Source organism: Pelodiscus sinensis, chromosome 18 (genome assembly GCF_052426305.1).
Source record: "Pelodiscus sinensis isolate ZL-2025 chromosome 18, ASM5242630v1, whole genome shotgun sequence".
NCBI lineage: Eukaryota > Metazoa > Chordata > Testudines > Trionychidae > Pelodiscus > Pelodiscus sinensis.
The window spans coordinates 3,035,561-3,053,338 of NC_143069.1; the positions used below are offsets into that span (position 1 = coordinate 3,035,561).

The window sequence follows — 17,778 nt, forward strand, 5'->3', positions numbered from 1 at the left end:
CCCCATGGCACAGAAGCCAAGGAACCCAGGAGTCCTGGCTCGCAGCGTTCCTGCTCTAACCACTCGCCCACACTCCCCTTCCAGGGTTAGTGTCCTGGCGGAAAGGCCTCTCTCACGCTGAGTTACTCCTGCCTCTGTGCCAGTCTCTGCTTTGCAGGAGCCTCACTGCAGGTTTACACCTTCCCATGGAAATATCTCTTGATGGGGCAACGCGACGGTCCCCCCACGCCCCACCCCAGAGGTGAGCGCATCTCAGCGCTAGCTGCACAGTTCGGTTCAGTGTTCCTGTGCAGCTGTCACACAGCTCCTGCGGCTCAGATGGCCACGTGTCCCTGCTGTCTGAGAGATTCCTGCGCGCACAGCCGCTCCGCCCCAGAGGTGGCTGCATCTCAGTGCCCAGCAGGGCAAACTCTTGTTGCTACACTCAGAGGAGCTGGCTAGAGAGAGAGTCTGCGAGCAGCCAGGGAAGTCCTGGGTTCTAATTCTGCTATCCGTGCCAATCCCCCCCCTCCCTCCCCACAGACTCAGTTCTTGCTGTTGTTCTGTGCCTCAGTTTCCCCCTCTGGTATGCAACGGGTTCCCCCTCATTCTTGGCGTGGACTGATGTGGGGACCTGGGAGGTTCTGTGGAAATGCCAGGCCTGTGAGAGGCGCCCCATGCTGGGATTACAGAGAAAGCTGGACAAAATGGAAGTGGGTTTAATTCCTTGTTCCCCTCTTGGCACAGCAGGGCTTGCTCAGGACTGGTGTGGGGCACAGCCCGGGGAAGGGAGGTGACCCCCCCCCAGCAAAGCAATTTCACGTGTAGATCCATCTCGCCTCAGGGTGGCCCGGTTCACAATTGTTCTGGCCTGGTCTGGGAGAGTCTGTCCCAGGCCTTTCTAGGGGCTGCGCCCAGTCACCCACCACGGGTTATTGACAAGGGCTGTAGGGGGAGGATGCAGATGTTACAGGACCAGCCTGTGGGGAAAAGGCTACACGCACTGCTCTGAACACTGTGTGTGACCGCCAGCTGCTCTAACCACTAGCCCCCACTCCCCTCCCAGAGCCAGGGAGGGAACCCAGGAGTCCTGGCCCCCAGCCCCTCTGCTCTAACCACTGGCCCCCACTCCCCTCCTAGAGCCAGGGAGGGAACCCGGGAGTCCCGGCCCCCAGCCCCTCTGCTCTAACCACTGGCCCCCACTCCCCTCCTAGAGCCAGGGAGGGAACCCGGGAGTCCCGGCCCCCAGCCCCTCTGCTCTAACCACTGACCCCCACTCCCCTCCTAGAGCCAGGGAGGGAACCCGGGAGTCCCGGCCCCCAGCCCCTCTGCTCTAACCACTGGCCCCCACTCCCCTCGCAGAGCCAGGGACAGCACCCAGGGGTCCCGGCCCCCAGCCCCTCTGCTCTAACCACTGGCCCCCACTCCCCTCGCAGAGCCAGGGACAGCACCCAGGGGTCCCGGCCCCCAGCCCCTCTGCTCTAACCACTAGCCCCCACTCCCCTCGCAGAGCCAGGGACAGCACCCAGGGGTCCCGGCTCCGAGCCCCGCCCCTTTCACCGCCCACCACCAGCCTTTCCTCTAAGCCCCGCCCCCCGCCCCTGTCTGACGTCACGCGCACGTCGGCGTGGCCGCGCACGGACCCGGAAGCGCCTCCCCCGGCCGGGTCTCCGGGCGCTGCCATATTGGTGGATCCTGGGGGCCGCCATATCCCGCCGCGCGCCTCGGCCCCTGCCCCGCGCCGGCGCCAGCATGTCCGAGAGCTACGGTGAGGGCCGCGCGGGGGGGGCGAGCTGGGGGGGGTGCAGGCGGGGGGGCGGGGGGGGGGCGAGAGCTGTGGGGGGGGTTGCAGGTGCGGGGGGCGAGCTGTGTGTGTGGGGGGGGTGCAGGCGCGGGGGGGGCGAGCTGTGTGTGGGGGGGGGGTGCAGACGCTGGGGGGGGCGAGCTGTGTGTGTGGGGGGGTGCAGGTGCGGGGGGGGGCGAGCTGTGTGGGGGGGCGAGCTGTGTGGGGGGGTGCAGGTGCGGGGGGGCGAGCTGTGTGGGGGGGGTGCAGGCGCGGGGGGGGCGAGCTGTGTGTGTGGAGGGGTGCAGGCGCGGGGGGGGCGAGCTGTGTGTGTGGGGGTGCAGGTGCGGGGGGGGCGAGCTGTGTGGGGGGGGTGCAGGTGCGGGGGGGCGAGCTGTGTGTGTGGGGGGTGCAGACGCGGGGGGGGGGGGCGAGCTGTGTGGGGGTGCAGGTGCGGGGGGGCGAGCTGTGTGTGTGTGGGGGGTGCAGGCGCGGGGGGGGCGAGCTGTGTGTGTGGAGGGGTGCAGACGCGGGGGGGGCGAGCTGTGTGGGGGGGTGCGGGGGGGCGAGGTGTGGGGGGGTGCAGGGGGGGGCGAGCTGTGTGTGTGTGGGTGTGTGGAGGGTGCAGGCGCGGGGGGGCGAGCTGTGTGGGGGGGTGCTGTGTGTGTGTGGGGAGGTGCGGGGGGGCGAGCTGTGTGTGTGTGTGTGGGGGAGGGTGCAGGTGTGGAGGGTGCAGGCACGGGGCGGTCAGAGTGGCAAGCTGTGCGGGGGGTGCAGGTGGGGGACTGTGGGGGGGCGAACTGTGTGTTTGCTAGGGGGTGCCGGGGTGGGGGGGGCAGCTGTGAGGGGGACAGAGTGGCAAGCTGTGCGGGGGGCTGCAGGGGTGGGGGGTGCAGGTGGGGGGGGCCTGAGCTGTGTCCGGGGGTATTAATGCAAGGGGGGGTGCATGCCCTGCAGTTGGGTGCATTGAGGAGGGGCAGGAGGTGAGTTTGTGGGAGGTGGGGAGGAATTGGGGGGGGCGGTTGGGATTGGGTGTCACTGCAGGGAACAGGAGTCTCAGGAGTGGTGAGGACGGAGGTTGGAGTGGGGAGGGGAAGGGGGCACCTCTGGGGCAAAGCTGAGCCCCTGCGGACCCCCATCCCCCAGAAGGCGGTGCCAGGCGAGAGCTGGGGGATTTGCGAATCACGTTGGGTCGCGGCATCAGCGATTTTGTTCATCTGGGTCATGAGGAAGGAAAGTTTAACCCCCCTGCAGCAGGGCGATTTGGAGGACGGACTGTGGCTATGTAAGGACGTAGGACGGGAGGAAGCCGCTATTAGGAACGTGTACCGTGTGATGAGAACACACAGGGCGCCTCTATTAGGGAGAGAGCGAGATGGCCGCTAGCATTGAAGTGAAACCCCAGGGCCTTGTCCCTACGCAACGTGCAGTGCTGGAACGGCATGGGTGAAGTTAAACCAGCTAGTTACCGCTCTCCAAGCCCTGTAGAATTGATGCAGCTCCTCTAGACTGGCCCATTGCAGGATGGGAAGGGGCGGCTGCATTACTGCTACAGGTATAAGGCGAGTCGACGCTGCCAAGTTGGGTCCGTGTCGCTCCGTCACCATGGGAGGTGCAAAATTTGTGCCTGCGAGCTGCGGTCGGGCCGGCCCAAGCCCCGATGCTGTTGCTGTGGTGATGTCTAAGTTACAATTGTGCGGTGTGTTGGTCCCAGGGTCACTGTGTGCCTGCAGAGGCTTGGGCTGGCGTTGCGCCTTCAGTATAGCAATCACCTTGTCCCAGCTGGCACCATACGAAGCTGGCTAGCTTGGCCCTCGGACCTTCGCTGCGGGGCTGTTCAAGGATGGAGTTTATTTCAAATCATCTTGCTGGCAACTCGCCGGAGGATCTGGGGAAATCTCTCTCCGCTTGGTTTTCTTTGGGCCTGGCCCTGCACTTAATGTCTCTGGTTTCACTGGGCCCGCTGTTTACTCTGTACCGGCTGCTGCCTGTGTGGTGTGTTGTGCGGCACCCCGGCCACGTGACACAGGTGAACACACACCCACCGAGAGGCAGGTACCAGGGCTGAAAGTACTTTTGTGCTCCTGAAAGGTTTCAAGATAACGGAGTTCCCTTTGATCGTGGCAAAGGTTTTCTGTTTGCTGTGCCCACACTTCCCTGGGCCTGGTCCCGGGGTTTAAGATTAGGCGATAGGAAACCTAAAGCCCTTGATGCTTTCTGGGAAAGAACATCCAAAATATTTCCCTTGTACACGAGGTAACGCTGGGAACTGACTAACTGAAGGCCGATTGTTTGCTTGCCGGAGGAAGCCTTTCTCTCCGAGCTACATGGATCGCTAAGTTAAGGGAGGGTGACGTGTTCTCACCGCTGGCTGTTTCATATCATGGGGCAAGGTTTTGCTAAGAGATTTGCCATGGTTCAGAGAGGAAGTGTTGCTCTGGGGAAATCCTGTGCCTGGGGTTAGACTAGATTGCTTAGCCTGACCTCAATGCAGGGGGTGGGCCGAGATGACTTACTGCAGTCCCTGCCAGGCTGCTGTGTCTGATTCTGGGAGCCCAGCGGTCTCTCCTGGCCTCCAGCTCTCTGGTGTGGCCGGGAAACCAGTGAGAACACTTCTGCTTGCATTGCGAGGGCGTTTGGGATTCGATGCCCTCAGGTTGTGCAGAAGACTAGACGCTCAAAGGTGGATACATATGGTGGGTTGAGACCACGGCTGGTACATTGTTCCACCATTGGTCCACATGGGGCATCTTGCACCTCCCTTCGAGCTGTCCAGGCTAACCACGGTGTTAAATATCGGTTAATTGAATAGTCGATTCACCTCATGAATTCTTATCGGTCATTTGACTATTCTATCATCCGTGCGCTCTGGCCCCATTCCTGAGGAACCCCTGCCACTGTGATGCTGCCTCTGTATCAGAGGCAGCAGCGCGGGGGGCCAGGCGGGAGCTGGTCCATGAGGGGAGCCAGTTTAAAAACCAGTTCCCCTTGCAGACTGGCTATTGCCGTGTGCTGCTGCCTCTGATACAGAGGCAACAGCGCAGGATGGCAGCAGCCCTTGTTGGGGGCGGAGAGGTAGTCTGAGTTTCTGGATCCACCACGAGCTGGAACTGAGCCAGGCTGCCTGCCCGGCTCCTAACACACTTCAAATGCAGAGCTGCAGCGGGGGTAGGTCCCACACCTGGTGCAAGCCAGGACTGAGCCAGGCTGCTGGCCAGCCTGCTAACAAATTTACTGGGGGGCGGGGAAATGCGTGTAGTCTACAGCATTCACCGATATGCTTTTGCTAATCGGTTAATCGACGGCATTCTTACATCCCTTCACGGTGGGCCACGGGAGCCGTGGTCAGAGCTGACGTGGCCGTGCTCCTGTGCAAGAGCGCGAGTGGGGCGTGAAGCTGCCTCAATCCAGTATGCTGAGCCGAGTAAACAAGCAGCCTGAGACCAGACCCGGACTTGAGGGAGGGACTCGGGCTTGGTTCCCTGTTGTGTCGGAGACTCCCTCTGTGATGTTGAGCAAGCGTCTGCTCTACACCTCCAATTCCCCATCTGGAAAAGGCTTTTCTGCCAGCGGATGGGTGCCCAGAGACCCCAGTGCTGGGGCTGTCTGCGTCCCTGCGCTTCTCTCTCAAGGGGGGTGGGGTTCGCTGTGTTTTCCCCCCCACACCCTCTGAAATGAGCTTCCCAGAGGCGTGAAAGTTTAATGGCACCTGGGCATTTGGCCTGATGCTTTCAGGGGGCGGCTGCCCGGGGGCCAGGTCTGGACATGTCGGCCAAGGACTCTGGTCCTCTCCCGGCAGCGCAGGCGAGCTGGCTTTTCAGATCCCCTCTCTCGCTTGTCTGGGGGGGATTTTGAAGAAACGGTGTGGCCTAGTGGGTAGGGTGTAAACCAGGCTTTGGTCTGGCATGAGCCGTGCAAGCCAGCCCAGGACCCTGAGTACAGATTCGCGTTGCTAGCTTCCACCGCTGTGGCTTGCTCCCCGTCCCCTGCGGGAGGACGCCGCGCCGGAGGTGTGGGGCCCAGACTAGGAGCGGATGGCGCCCCGTCCCCAGACTGGCATAACTAACGTGGCCCAGCTGGTGCTTGTGAACAAGGCCTGTCTCTGGGCAGGGGGCACCCCATAGCAGGGCGTCTCGAGGCGCCAACGTCGCGCCACTGCTAACAGGTTCGAACCCAAGCCAGGGATTGCTCCTTCCAAAGCAGCCGGAAGGAACTGGCATCCGCAGGGAGCGTATGGGATTCCAAGGGACAGCCGCAAGGTTCTGTCTGGTGCCCGGCTGCGGGACAGGGGGCCGATGCGGCACACTCCAGGAAATCCATCCGTCCGATCGGCTTTAGAACGTGCCGAGTCCGTCTCGCCCACTGTCCTGTCTCCGATTTGCTCGACCGCTACCGTATCCCTCCGTAGTCTCCGCTTTTCTAAGCTGAAAAGTTGGATGAATCTCTCCTCACGCGGCCGCCGTTCTGAACCCCTCGTGAGTTTTGTTGCCCTCTTCTGAACTTTTTCAAATGCCCAGATACCTGTGTGAGAGATGCAGCAGACCACAGGCTGTGGGAGTCCCATGGATTTACACAGAGGCAATGAGCTAGTCTCACTCTCCGTCTCTGTCCCTTTCTTAATGATTCCGAACGCTGTTTGCTCTTTTGGCTGCTCTTGCACATGGGAGTGGTTTGCAGAGAACTAGCCACAAGAACCTCAAGGTCTCTCTCTTGAGTGGTAGCCGCTAATTTAGTTCCCATCGTTTTCCATGTCTCGTTGGGGTTGTGTGATCACTTGGCATGTATCGACGTTAACATTCGTTTGCCATTTTGCTGCCCAGTCGCTTAGTTTTGTGAGATCCTTTCGAAGCTCTTCCGGTCTGCCTCTTATCCCTACGCCTGGGGGCCTCCTTTCTCTGCTCTGCCGGCCGGGTTGCCCCTGCGCTGTTCTAACTTGGTGGCTGCTGGAGATCTCTTCAGCTTGCCTCCGTGCCGGGCTGTGAGCAGACGGGGAAGGGCTAACACAGAAGGGGGTGCAAATAACCATTCGGTGAGTTATCAGCGGTGCCAAAAGGCACCAGGCTGAGATGTGCAGCGCCTGGCGCAGCGGAAGCCACGTGCTCCTAGCACGCCCCCTCCCTCAGTGAGCTTACCGTCAAACTAGACAAGATTCAGATGGGCAAAAGGAGGGGGGAGGGTCTCTTTTACTGGGGCACAGAGAGAGTCGGTGACTTGCAAGGAGCATCCAGTGCAAGTTCCTGAAGAAGGGTTAAGAAGCTGCTTTCTGTCACCCCTTACACAGAACACGCCCCCCCAAGTGTTACACGTGTGGTGCTTTTGCTCTCCAGATTTCCTCTTCAAGTTCCTTGTGATAGGAAGTGCGGGGACCGGGAAGTCCTGTCTCCTCCATCAGTTTATCGAGAGTAAATGTAAGTAGCCTTCTCTCACGTCTGTTGTGATCCCGTGGGCTTCCTAATACCTGAGACACTCCCCAGCACCTCGCAAAGGAAAGATCCCACCACACAGTCATGGAACTTGGGGTCCGCTCTGTTCTTTAACTCCCGAAAGGTCGGCTTTAGGGGTGTGAAGTCTCGTTTGATTGGCTAACCAATTAAAGGGGACGCTGGCGGGAGGGCCACTGGCTGGGCTGGAGCGGTCCCCCCTGCCTGCCTTGGCTGAACTGGAGCATCCTCCCTGCCCACCTCGGCTGGTCTGGAGTGCCCCCCCCCCCCCCCCCCCCGTCCTCCACGGCTGAACTGGAGCAGCCCCCGCTCCCACCATGGCTGGGACTGTGAATGGGGAGTGAGGAGCACTGGCAGTGCTGGGGGGGCAGGAGCTGAGAGTCAGGAGTGAGGGGCACCGGCAGAGCTGGGGGAGTGAGGGGCTGGTGGGGCGGGGCTGTGGGTGGGGAGTGAGGGGCACCGGCAGAGCTGGGGTAGCCCGGGGCTGGTGGGGCGGAGCTGTGGGTGGGGAGTGAGGGGCTGGTGGGGCAGGGCTGTGGGTGGGGAGTGAGGGGCACCGGCAGGGCTGGGGGAGCCCGGGGCTGGTGGGGCGGAGCTGTGGGTGGGGAGTGAGGGGCACCGGCAGGGCTGGGGGAGCCCTGGGCTGGTGGGGCGGAGCTGTGGGTGGGGAGTGAGGGGCACCGGCAGGGCTGGGGGAGCCCGGGGCTGGTGGGGCAGAGCTGTGGGTGGGGAGTGAGGGGCACCGGCAGGGATGGGGGAGTGAGGGGCTGGTGGGGCGGGGCTGTGGGTGGGGAGTGAGGGGCACCGGCAGGGATGGGGGAGTGAGGGGCTGGTGGGGCGGGGCTGTGGGGCAGGGCTGTGGGTGGGGAGTGAGGGGCACCGGCAGGGCTGGGGGAGCCCGGGGCTGGTGGGGCGGAGCTGTGGGTGGGGAGTGAGGGGCACCGGCAGGGCTGGGGGAGCCCTGGGCTGGTGGGGCAGAGCTGTGGGTGGGGAGTGAGGGGCACCGGCAGAGCTGGGGGAGCCCGGGGCTGGTGGGGCGGAGCTGTGGGTGGGGAGTGAGGGGCACCGGCAGGGCTGGGGGAGCCCGGGGCTGGTGGGGCGGAGCTGTGGGTGCGGAGTGAGGGGCACCGGCAGAGCTGGGGGAGCCTGGGGCTGGTGGGGCGGAGCTGTGGGTGCGGAGTGAGGGGCACCGGCAGAGCTGGGGGAGCCTGGGGCTGGTGGGGCGGAGCTGTGGGTGCGGAGTGAGGGGCACCGGCAGGGCTGGGGGAGCCCGGGGCTGGTGGGGCAGAGCTGTGGGTGGGGAGTGAGGGGCTCTAGAAGAACTATGGAGCTGGTCTGTACTGAGCATCTGTCTTGCTAATATTGTCCCTTCGGGTAGCCCTAAAAGCCCTGTAAGTTACACCCTCCCTCGCACCCCGCCGCTCTGTGTGGGCAGCTGAGCCCTCCCGGCTGCGTGGGGCTGAATCCCGCGGTTGCAGCTGGGCCGTGGCTCTCGGGAATCCGCTCTTAGACCCCCAGGCTCCTCCGCTGACCTGGGCGCTCTGCCTCCTCCAGTCAAGCAGGATTCCAACCACACGATTGGCGTGGAGTTTGGGTCGAAGGTCGTCAATGTCGGGGGGAAGACGGTGAAACTGCAGATCTGGGACACGGCGGGACAGGAACGGTTCAGGTAACACCTCTCCGGCCAGGGGGAGTTTGCCGGGGATCCGGAGTGACGGCCAAGGAACGTGCCCCGTGGCAGCCGCCTTTCCAGTCTCACTCCGGAGACTGACTAAAATATTGGGGGGGGAGGCCCAGCAGCCCCGTGTGAGCAGCAGGTGTGAACAGGGGTCGCTTCCCCCCGCCCTGTAGCCCCCTCTGGGGTGGGACATGGCGGATGGCTCCCAGCGCAGCACAACGCTCCGCACCGGTGCTACCCAGCGGGGAGAGGCCTATGTGGGGCTGAGTCTGGAAGCAGGAGGGATGCTGTACGCGGGCCTAGCCCCGGAGCCGTCCCTGCATTTCCGCTGTGGTATTACGGCAGCACTTAAAGGCCCCACCGAGATGGGGGACCCTCTTCTATCTAGCCCCTCCCCTGCAGAGCTTACATCAGTGGTCCCCAACGTGGTGCCCGCCGGGCCATTTCTGTGCGCCTGCCAAGTGATGGAGCCGGCCCCGCCCCCAGGTGCGTGGCGCATGGCCGGAGCCAGTCCCTGGGCGCATTAGCAGCACCGGCCCCACCCCGGGGTGCACGGCACGAGGTCTGTGCTGGCCCTGGCCCTGGGTGTGCGGCGTATGGGCGGTGCCAGCACAGGGGTGGCACCGGCCCCGGGCACTCAGCACATGGGCGGCCCTGCTGCTGGGCACATGGCACATGGGCGCTGCCGGCTCCGGCCCCAGGGGCAAAGGGATGCCCCTTGGGGTGCCCTTCCCATTGGCGAGTGCCCGTCTCAGCCTGGGGGCAGGTGGCCAGCGTCCACGAGGAGCTCACCTCGCCGTTCTGAGGTGGCGCCAGACCCTCCCCCCTGTTCTCCGGCTGGCCCCCAGCACCCCTCTTCGCCGTGGGGACGGGGTCACTGGGCTGGTGGGCTGGGACGTCCGAGTTCTGGGGCTTGAGAGCCCATGGAAGGGCTCCGTCCCCGGCGCCGGCTGAGTCTCTCTCCTTTCTCTCTAGGTCGGTGACCAGAAGTTACTACCGCGGCGCTGCCGGGGCCCTGCTGGTGTACGACATCACCAGGTGGGTGCCTGGGCAGCTCCCGCAGGCGGGGCCGGGCTGTGGGGGTGTCCAGGGCTCCCTGGCCGGGGGTTCGGTAGCACTAGCTTAAAGCCATGGAGCCAGAACAAGCCCCCGTTCTGGGTGGGGCATCTGCACGTGGGGCTGAGTGGGGGGCGAGCACCTGCTCTGGGATTGACGAGAAGTGGCTGCCCCCGGCCCCTGTGTTCCAGCCGGGAGACCTACAACGCGCTGACCAACTGGCTGACGGACGCCCGGACGCTCGCCAGCCCCAACATCGTCATCATCCTCAGCGGGAACAAGAGGGACCTGGATGCTGACCGGGAAGTGACCTTCCTGGAAGCCTCCCGCTTCGCGCAAGAGAACGGTACCGGGGGGGCGCTGGGGGCTCGTTGGCCTGGTCCTGGTGGGCCCTCTCCGTGGTGGGGGGGGGGGGGGGGGTTCCTCATGGATGTGCCCTTGTCAGAGCTGGCCTGCTTCCCCGTGAGCCTGGGGCGGAGGGGTGCGTGAGCGTCCTGCAGTCCCCCCACAGCCGAGCTGGGTCCAGCAACGTAGAGAGCTATGGACGGGGGGGTGGGGCCCTCCCCTGGCAGGCAGGGCTGGCCCCAGGGTGGTGCTAGGGGATGCTGGGGGGCAGGGAGTGGGGCAGGGGGCCTCAGGAGGGGATGCTCTCCCTAGGCAGGCAGGGCTGGCCCCAGGGTGGTGCTAGGGGATGCTGGGGGGCAGGGAGTGGGGCAGGGGGCCTCAGGAGGGGATGCTCTCCCTAGACAGGCAGGGCTGGCCCCGCTAGGGGATGCTGAGGGGCAGGGGTTTGGGTAGTGCTAGGAGCAGGGGGTGCTCTCAGGGCCCGGAGGTGGTGCCGGTGGGGCGAGCTGGCATCTGCCCCGAGGTTGGTAACTCTGCCGTCCTTGCCAGGCCAGAGTTAAAGGCCCCAAAGGACTCCTGAGCGATCCCGTCCTGCCTCCTTCCCCCTCTCTGGCGTGGGGAGGCTGCTTGGTCGCTGTTGGGGGTGGGAGGGGGCTGCTTGCTGACCCCCTGCCCTGTGGAGCTGTGGGCAGCCAGCAACACTGGGTGGCCACCAGGGGGCGCTTACCCTGTGTCCCACATGGCTGGACTGGACGCTCCGGGTGGGGCTGGGCCTCGTTCTGCGGGTGCCAGGCGCTGCCCGGGGCGTAAGCTGAGCCAACGGGCCGTGGGCGGGGAGTTCCCCAGCCGGGCGCTGCGCGCTGGTTACCTGCTGCTGCTCTCGCCCCGGCAGAGCTCATGTTCCTGGAGACCAGCGCGCTGACCGGGGAGAACGTGGAGGAAGCGTTTCTAAAATGTGCAAGGAACATCCTGAACAAAATCGAGTCCGGTAGGGGCAGAGCGGGGCCCGTGGGCGGGCGAGGCTGCTGCGGAGCCTGAACCTCCAGCCTCGGCCAGGAGGGGAACTCGTCTGTAACGCTGAGTGATGGGCACGTTACTGAGCAGCCTTCGCTGCGACCGGCCCATGCGTGGCCCTGCCTGGGACCCCCCCCCCCCCCCTTGTGCGGGGCGCTGCACGGGCCCGGCCTGGGACACCCCCCCCCCCTTGTGCGGGGCGCTGCACGGGCCCGGCCTGGGACACCCCCCCCCCCCCTTGTGCGGGGCGCTGCACGGGCCCGGCCTGGGACCCCCCCCTTGTGCGGGGCGCTGCACGGGCCCGGCCTGGGACCCCCCCCTTGTGCGGGGCGCTGCACGGGCCCGGCCTGGGACCCCCCCCTTGTGCGGGGCGCTGCACGGGCCCGGCCTGGGACCCCCCCCTTGTGCGGGGCGCTGCACGGGCCCGGCCTGGGACCCCCCCCTTGTGCGGGGCGCTGCACGGGCCCGGCCTGGGACCCCCCCCCTTGTGCGGGGCGCTGCACGGGCCCGGCCTGGGACCCCCCCCCTTGTGCGGGGCGCTGCACGGGCCCTGCCTGGGACCCCCCCCCCCCTTGTGCGGGGCGCTGCACGGGCCCTGCCTGGGACCCCCCCCCCCTTGTGCGGGGCGCTGCACGGGCCCTGCCTGGGACCCCTCCCCCCTTGTGCGGGGCGCTGCACGGGCCCGGCCTGGGACACCCCCCTTGTGCGGGGTGCTGCACGGGCCCTGCCTGGGACACCCCCCCCTTGTGTGGGGCGCTGCACGGGCCCGGCCTGGGACCCCCCCCCCCGCGCGGGGCGCTGCACGGGCCCTGCCTGAGATGCCCCCTCCCCCCCTTGTGCCAGGCCCTGCCTGAGACGGCCCCAGGCTCTCGCTGAAATACCCCAGGGGCAGGAGGTGGGCGTGTGACCCGTTCTCCGGGCTGCTGAGCTGCCCGGTTGCCATGGGGTCGCCGGACTTTCCAGCAGGGTTTGCTCCTGCCCCACGGCTCCGCTGGAGTCTGGGAGGAGGGGACTGAGCCCAGGGGGTGCCTGGCTGAGCTGGGACACCCCCAGCTGGCCCTGCCCCTCCAAGAAGAGTCTGGGGGACTCCTCTCCTGCCCCCTGCAGCCGGGGGGGGTTGTGTGTGTGTCGTGCTTCCCCCTGCTCAGCGCTGCTCTGTCGGCCTAGGTGAGCTGGACCCCGAGAGGATGGGCTCCGGGATCCAGTACGGCGACACCTCCCTGCGCCACCTGAAGCAGCCCCGCGGGGCCCAAGCACAGAGCAAGCCGCCCTGCAGCTGCTGAGGTCGCCTGTCGCAAGTAAGCCGGGGACAGGAGGGGCCGGCCGGGGACAGGAGGGGCCGGCCGGGGCCTCCTGCGGGGCTGGTTGTGCGGCGGGCTCCGGCAGTGGGGTGCTGGGGGCAGAGAGGCCCGTCCAGGCACCTCCCCCTGGTGGGACCGCGCCCACGCCCCTCGCCCGGGTCACTGACTCTCTCTTCCCTTCCCAGCACTGGACCGTGGCCAGTCGGGCCCCTCGGGGCCGAAGCACTTTCTCTTCTCGTCCCAGGACCACACGCCTCGCGCGCTGAGCCCTGCTTCCCAAGCCGTGCGCCCGCGCCGCCCCCCCGCCCTGGGGCCACGTGGCAAAGGGCCCCTGCCATTGTACGCAGCCACGGCGGCTTCCGTCAAGTGCCCGCTGCTCGCCCCCCGGCCTTGGCTGGCCCAGGCCCGTCTCCATGGCGACACTCAAGCGACGGGAAGACACCACGGGTCTGATGTTTGCCAAAGCAACAAGCTCCCAAGGCCTGAAAGCCGGTTGTGTCTGGGCTCCTAACCCCCCTGGGCTCGTGTCTGGCTCCTTTGGGGCTCCGGTCTCTGGTGGCTCCGCCTCAGGCTGAAAGCGGCACATGTTGGCCCGGCTTGGACAGTGCGAGTCGTCTAGGGACTCCGGCCCACGGCTGCCGGGTTGGATTTGAAATGGCGCTGGGGGCGTAGCAGCAGCCAGACCCCATCTGCTTTGTCCTCGTGCGGCCCCTTGGTGTATTGCTGCGCCCCTTCGCCGCCCCTCTCGCCTCCGCTCTGCCTGCAGCCCACCCCGGCCCCCAACAAGAGCTCAGCACGGTGGCTGAGCAAAGGCCCAAACCACGGCGCCACCCGCGTGGAAACTGCTGAGCCAGTGATACTCAATAGGCGGCCCACCAGCTCGCCCTCTAAAATGTGAGCATGTCCTTGGGGAGGCTGTGCGGTGCTGCCTCTCCCTGCCATAGCAGCATCGGCTGTGAGTGAGCACAGGCATGGCCCGTGTTCTCGTCGGGGACTAAACGTCGCCTCGGCCGCGGTGGAACCGGAGCTTTCAACCCAGACCGGCCAGCGGGATTTCTCTGTGCTGGGCCGCCTCGTGTTTACCCCAAAACCTTTGGGTTGCGTGTGCCAAACTTCCGTCTCCGTCTGCAAGGTCGTCGGGGTGAGGAATCCAAGTCCCTTTGCCGCGGCCTGTCCTCCGGGCTGGCTTGCGAGAGGTGGCAAAACCGAAAGCCTGAAGTCTCCGTATTGGGCTTCACATGTCGTTCTCGTGACAGCAACGGTGCAGGGAAAAGCAGAACGGAGACCGCGGGCGCTCGTGCAAAGGAAAGGCCTTTCCCAGCTGGCGCATTCGCAAAGGAGCAGCCGCTAGAAGTGCCGGAGGACTTGTTGCCAGAGGTAAAAACTAAGACAACGTTGTGAACCACAGGAGGCAGGTTCTCCCGTCTGATTCCACGGTGGCATGAAGGCATTTTTTACCGTCGGAAAGCCATGTGGACAGACACACCCACGTCTCTTGCCGTGGACGTATGAAGCCATTCCTGGGACGCTGCCCGGCGCCGGCTGTTTGCCGGAGTTTGTGACGGCGACGCTTTCAAGGAAGCGTTTTTGTGCCGAATCCTGTTAGATGTGCGCGCTGGAGGAGACCGTGGTTTTGGGAAAAGTAAAAGGCTTTTGCGGAAAGAAGAAAGCGTTAGCTCTGCAGAAAGTCTCAACGGTTCTGTTACCGACACGCCCCTCCATGGCGGGGAAGAAGGACTTTGCTCTCCTTTGGTATGTTAAATTCACCAGACTGTCCTGAACAGTAAATCATCTGGGGACTTGAAGTAAACCAAGGGGTGCAGTAGAACCACCACAGCAAAGACTAAACCAACCAAGCGCTGCCCGGCGCCCTGTTAAACGTCGATTCCTTCAACCAAACGGGGAAGCAGCCTCTCCCTTCGCTTTCAAAGCTCATTAAGTCAACGCTCCGTTGCAAACCGTTCCGTGTTCTGAGCCACGTGTGTTCCCCGTGGGTTTGTAACGCTGAGCGTCGCCTGGATTGTGATGAGATCAGGGAACTGTGCAGGCCTGTTGCCGCATGGTGGCGTAAGGTGTGAGAGAGGTTTTACGTGCTTCGGAAAGGGCTAATAGACTTTCTCCCAGCCCACACGCCCCACGTGGATTGTGCGTTCTGGAATTTCTGTAGGATGTCCCCTCCCGTTCCTGGCTGCTTTCTGTGCTCCAAGGCCGTGCCTGCCGTGTTGGGGATCTGTTTGGGGAAAGAGCAGGTGGCTTTCAGGGCAGCTTGGCGAGCCGTTGCGTGTTTCCACCTTGTGTGGTGTTGCTCCAGGTGGAAGTTTGACGACGACAACGCCAGAATTCCTAAACCGCCTGGCCACAAATTTTCCACTGTGCTTTGAGAGGGTTCACATTGCAGCAGATTTGTTTTGTTCATGCCCTGAACAGTCAACAGAGGGAGGGAGTTTTCCAAGTAGCCACGGGAAGGCTCCCGCACTCGGCTGTCTCGGCAAAACTTAGAGAAGTTGGCCGTGGTGATTTCTGAGCTCCAGGTGCCGCGGGTTTCAGTAGCTCTAGCCATCCAGAGGAGAGTCCTCCCTCTGCGAATCTGGGTGTCCCCCCACGAACACTGTGAACAACCCAGTTCCCCCGTCGCTTCACGGACGAGCATCTTCGCTGGGCCGTCTGCCTTGCCCTGACCCCCCCCACCACCCGTGCTCTGCACCGCTTGCCGGAGAGCGCCGGCGTCCCCTCTCCCACGCCGCGGAGGGAGGCTGACGTAGGCTTGCTTAGACAGAGGGCTACTGCTTCCCTTGGAGATCAACGTCCTTTACAGGCAGCTGCCTCGTGTCCTAAAATTCTCCCATCGGCCCGTGGGCACAGCTAATTGAGTATCACCGGCGGATCCATTCCAGCGTCGTGTGTGGGGGGGTCCCCCACAGGCAGTACCCCTCACACACACACACCCACCACACACACCCACACACACACACACACACACACCCACACCACCCCCCCCCACCCACACACACACACCCACCCCCCCCCCCCCCCCCCCAGCGGGGCCATGTCATCCTCCATCAGCGTGCGGTGATGGGAGAGCTCAGTGCATCTGTCTCAATCCGGTCAGCTACTGGCCCCTTCCTGGGGCTCCCCAGTCCCTAACTCAGGCTGTGACTGAGGCTCTAGGGTGGGCGGGGAGGGGGGGTTAACGGCTGCGGCCCGGCGGGGTGTGGGCAAGCGCTCTGTCCGACCCGGCTCCCGTTCTCTGGTGTGTTCTGCTGCTGAAGCTGCTGTGTGTGAGGCGGGGTGGGGAGGGAAGCGTTTGTGGCTTTCCTCCTGCTCGCCTCTTGCCTGGGCTGTCCCGCCTGCTGCTGGTGTGGCCTGGGGGGGGAGGACCCATGCTCGGTTCCCCCTGAGTCGTCCTGAATCTGGGGGCGGAGGGGGTCACGGTGGGATTCCACCCGGTGTGTCTGTCTGGCCCTGGGCCATTTCCTCTCTGAGAGAAACTCCCTCTGCCTTCAGGCTGTGAACACGTGACTGTCCATAAAGTATTTGTTTTCCAGCCCTGGCTCCTGCGTCTTATTGCTGGGCACAGGAGGCTGGCCCCGGGCCCCTGGGTGCTGCGCTGCAGGGAGCCGGCGGCACGTGAGCCTGGCCATTGGCGCTGTGCTGCTGCTTGACTCTTGTCAGGGAGTGGCCAAGTCCCTGGCCCGTGCCAGTCCCGTGTCTGCTGGCTTCAGATCAGCGCCCCCCCCCCCCCCCATGAATGGGAGCATGGGGGTAGGGGTGGAGGATGGAACCGGCAGCACAGCCAGCCCTGCCCTGATCCTTTTCCTGAGCGTGTCATTAAGCCAAGGCTGGGGGGGGCCTGACCTGTACAGGGGCTGCGGGGAAAGCAGAACTCGCCCCAGGCTTCCTTGTGCTCCCCCCTCCCCCAGTGGCGGATGCCCCCCACCCTGCAGCCGAAACCCTGTCACACCCAAGTGAGCTCTGAGGGGGCCAGGGTGCGTCCTGGTGGGGGGGAGGGGGCTTGTGCCTTATTTTAGTCCCACTTTGTCCATGTCACCCCTGCAGTGAGGCCAGCGCGTGTTCACTCCTCCCCAGCCTGCTGCTGAGTGGTGGCAGGGGCTGGGGGGGGGGGGGGGGCTGGCTGCCAGTGCAAGGCCTGGCTGGTTGGGGTAACCTAGGAAAAGTCCCCCCTGGCCTGTTGTCCTGGCTGCAAATGTCAGTCACCCTGGCTCCCAAACCGGGTGCCCAGGGTCTGTGGCAGAAGAGGAAACAGCTAAGCCGGAGTCGAGGGAAGGGCGAGCCGGGGGAACTCCCTGACACAGGATCTCACCTGCTGCAGCGGGGTTACCTTGGATCTATGGGGCACCGCCCAGCCCCTGCAGCTGGCCCCAGTCCTCACGCAATCAGCCCCCGCCCTGCCTCGGGCCATCAGAGCACAGGGTCACCCTGGCTACTGGTGAAGGCTCTGTGTCCCTGCAGCGCTGTGGGGTGGGATAGAGCGGCCCTGTTCTACTCAGCACAACAACCCCCCCCAGCAGTGGCTGCAGTTGCTCTGGGGGGGGGGCTCTGCCTGACTAGGTCCTCCCGGGGCAGGCGGGTGGTGCGCACCCAAGGGGCTGTGGCTGTCTGCGCTCCCCCCCTGTTTTCCAGGAAGCAGGCGGTGCCTGAGGCCCTGGGCTATTTATAATGCTGGGTGGAGCTGGCCCTGCACATTTCCCTCCCCTCCTAACTGGGCCTCCGGGCAAGTGGAAGTTGCTGTCGCAGCCGCCCCCAGGGCCGGAGCCTTTGGGTGCGGCTGGCTCCATACAGGGGCTTGTGGGTCTGGCTCCGCACAGCTGACCCTGCCTAGCAATGGGCTGGGGTGGCTCCACCGGGCTGGGGGGGGGGACTGGCACCGCCGGGGCGGTTACCCAACGCTGGGCGCAGCCCTCGCTCCGGCTCCGGCCAGGCCCCATCTCTGAGCTTTGGCCCCACGGTGCTCCCTCGCCCCGCCCCAGGGAACGTCGGCTCCAGGGTCGGCTCCAGCGGCTGCTTCCCTGCACAGCCTCTTCTCACCAGGGCTGGGAGCTGCTGAGCTTGTACCTTCCCCCCCCAGCCCTGCCACTGCCCCTCACTCCCCCCCCCAGCCCTGCCACTGCCCCTCACTCCCCCCCCAGCCCTGCCCTGCCCTGCCACTGCCCCTCACTCCCA

The 17,778-nt window shown here is 65.0% G+C and overlaps 1 protein-coding gene across 1 annotated transcript; it reads left to right on the forward strand.

Moving 5' to 3' along the window:
* The first annotated feature begins 1,594 nt into the window (after positions 1-1,594).
* RAB4B (RAB4B, member RAS oncogene family) lies at positions 1,595-15,563 on the forward strand. The gene is made up of 8 exons (XM_075915546.2): positions 1,595-1,747; positions 7,090-7,170; positions 8,758-8,872; positions 9,857-9,919; positions 10,129-10,283; positions 11,175-11,270; positions 12,464-12,594; positions 12,783-15,563. Exons 1-7 carry the CDS (start codon positions 1,732-1,734, stop codon positions 12,577-12,579), a joined length of 642 nt encoding a protein of 213 aa, XP_075771661.2. The 5' UTR covers positions 1,595-1,731; the 3' UTR covers positions 12,580-12,594; positions 12,783-15,563.
* The last annotated feature ends 2,215 nt before the right edge of the window (positions 15,564-17,778 follow it).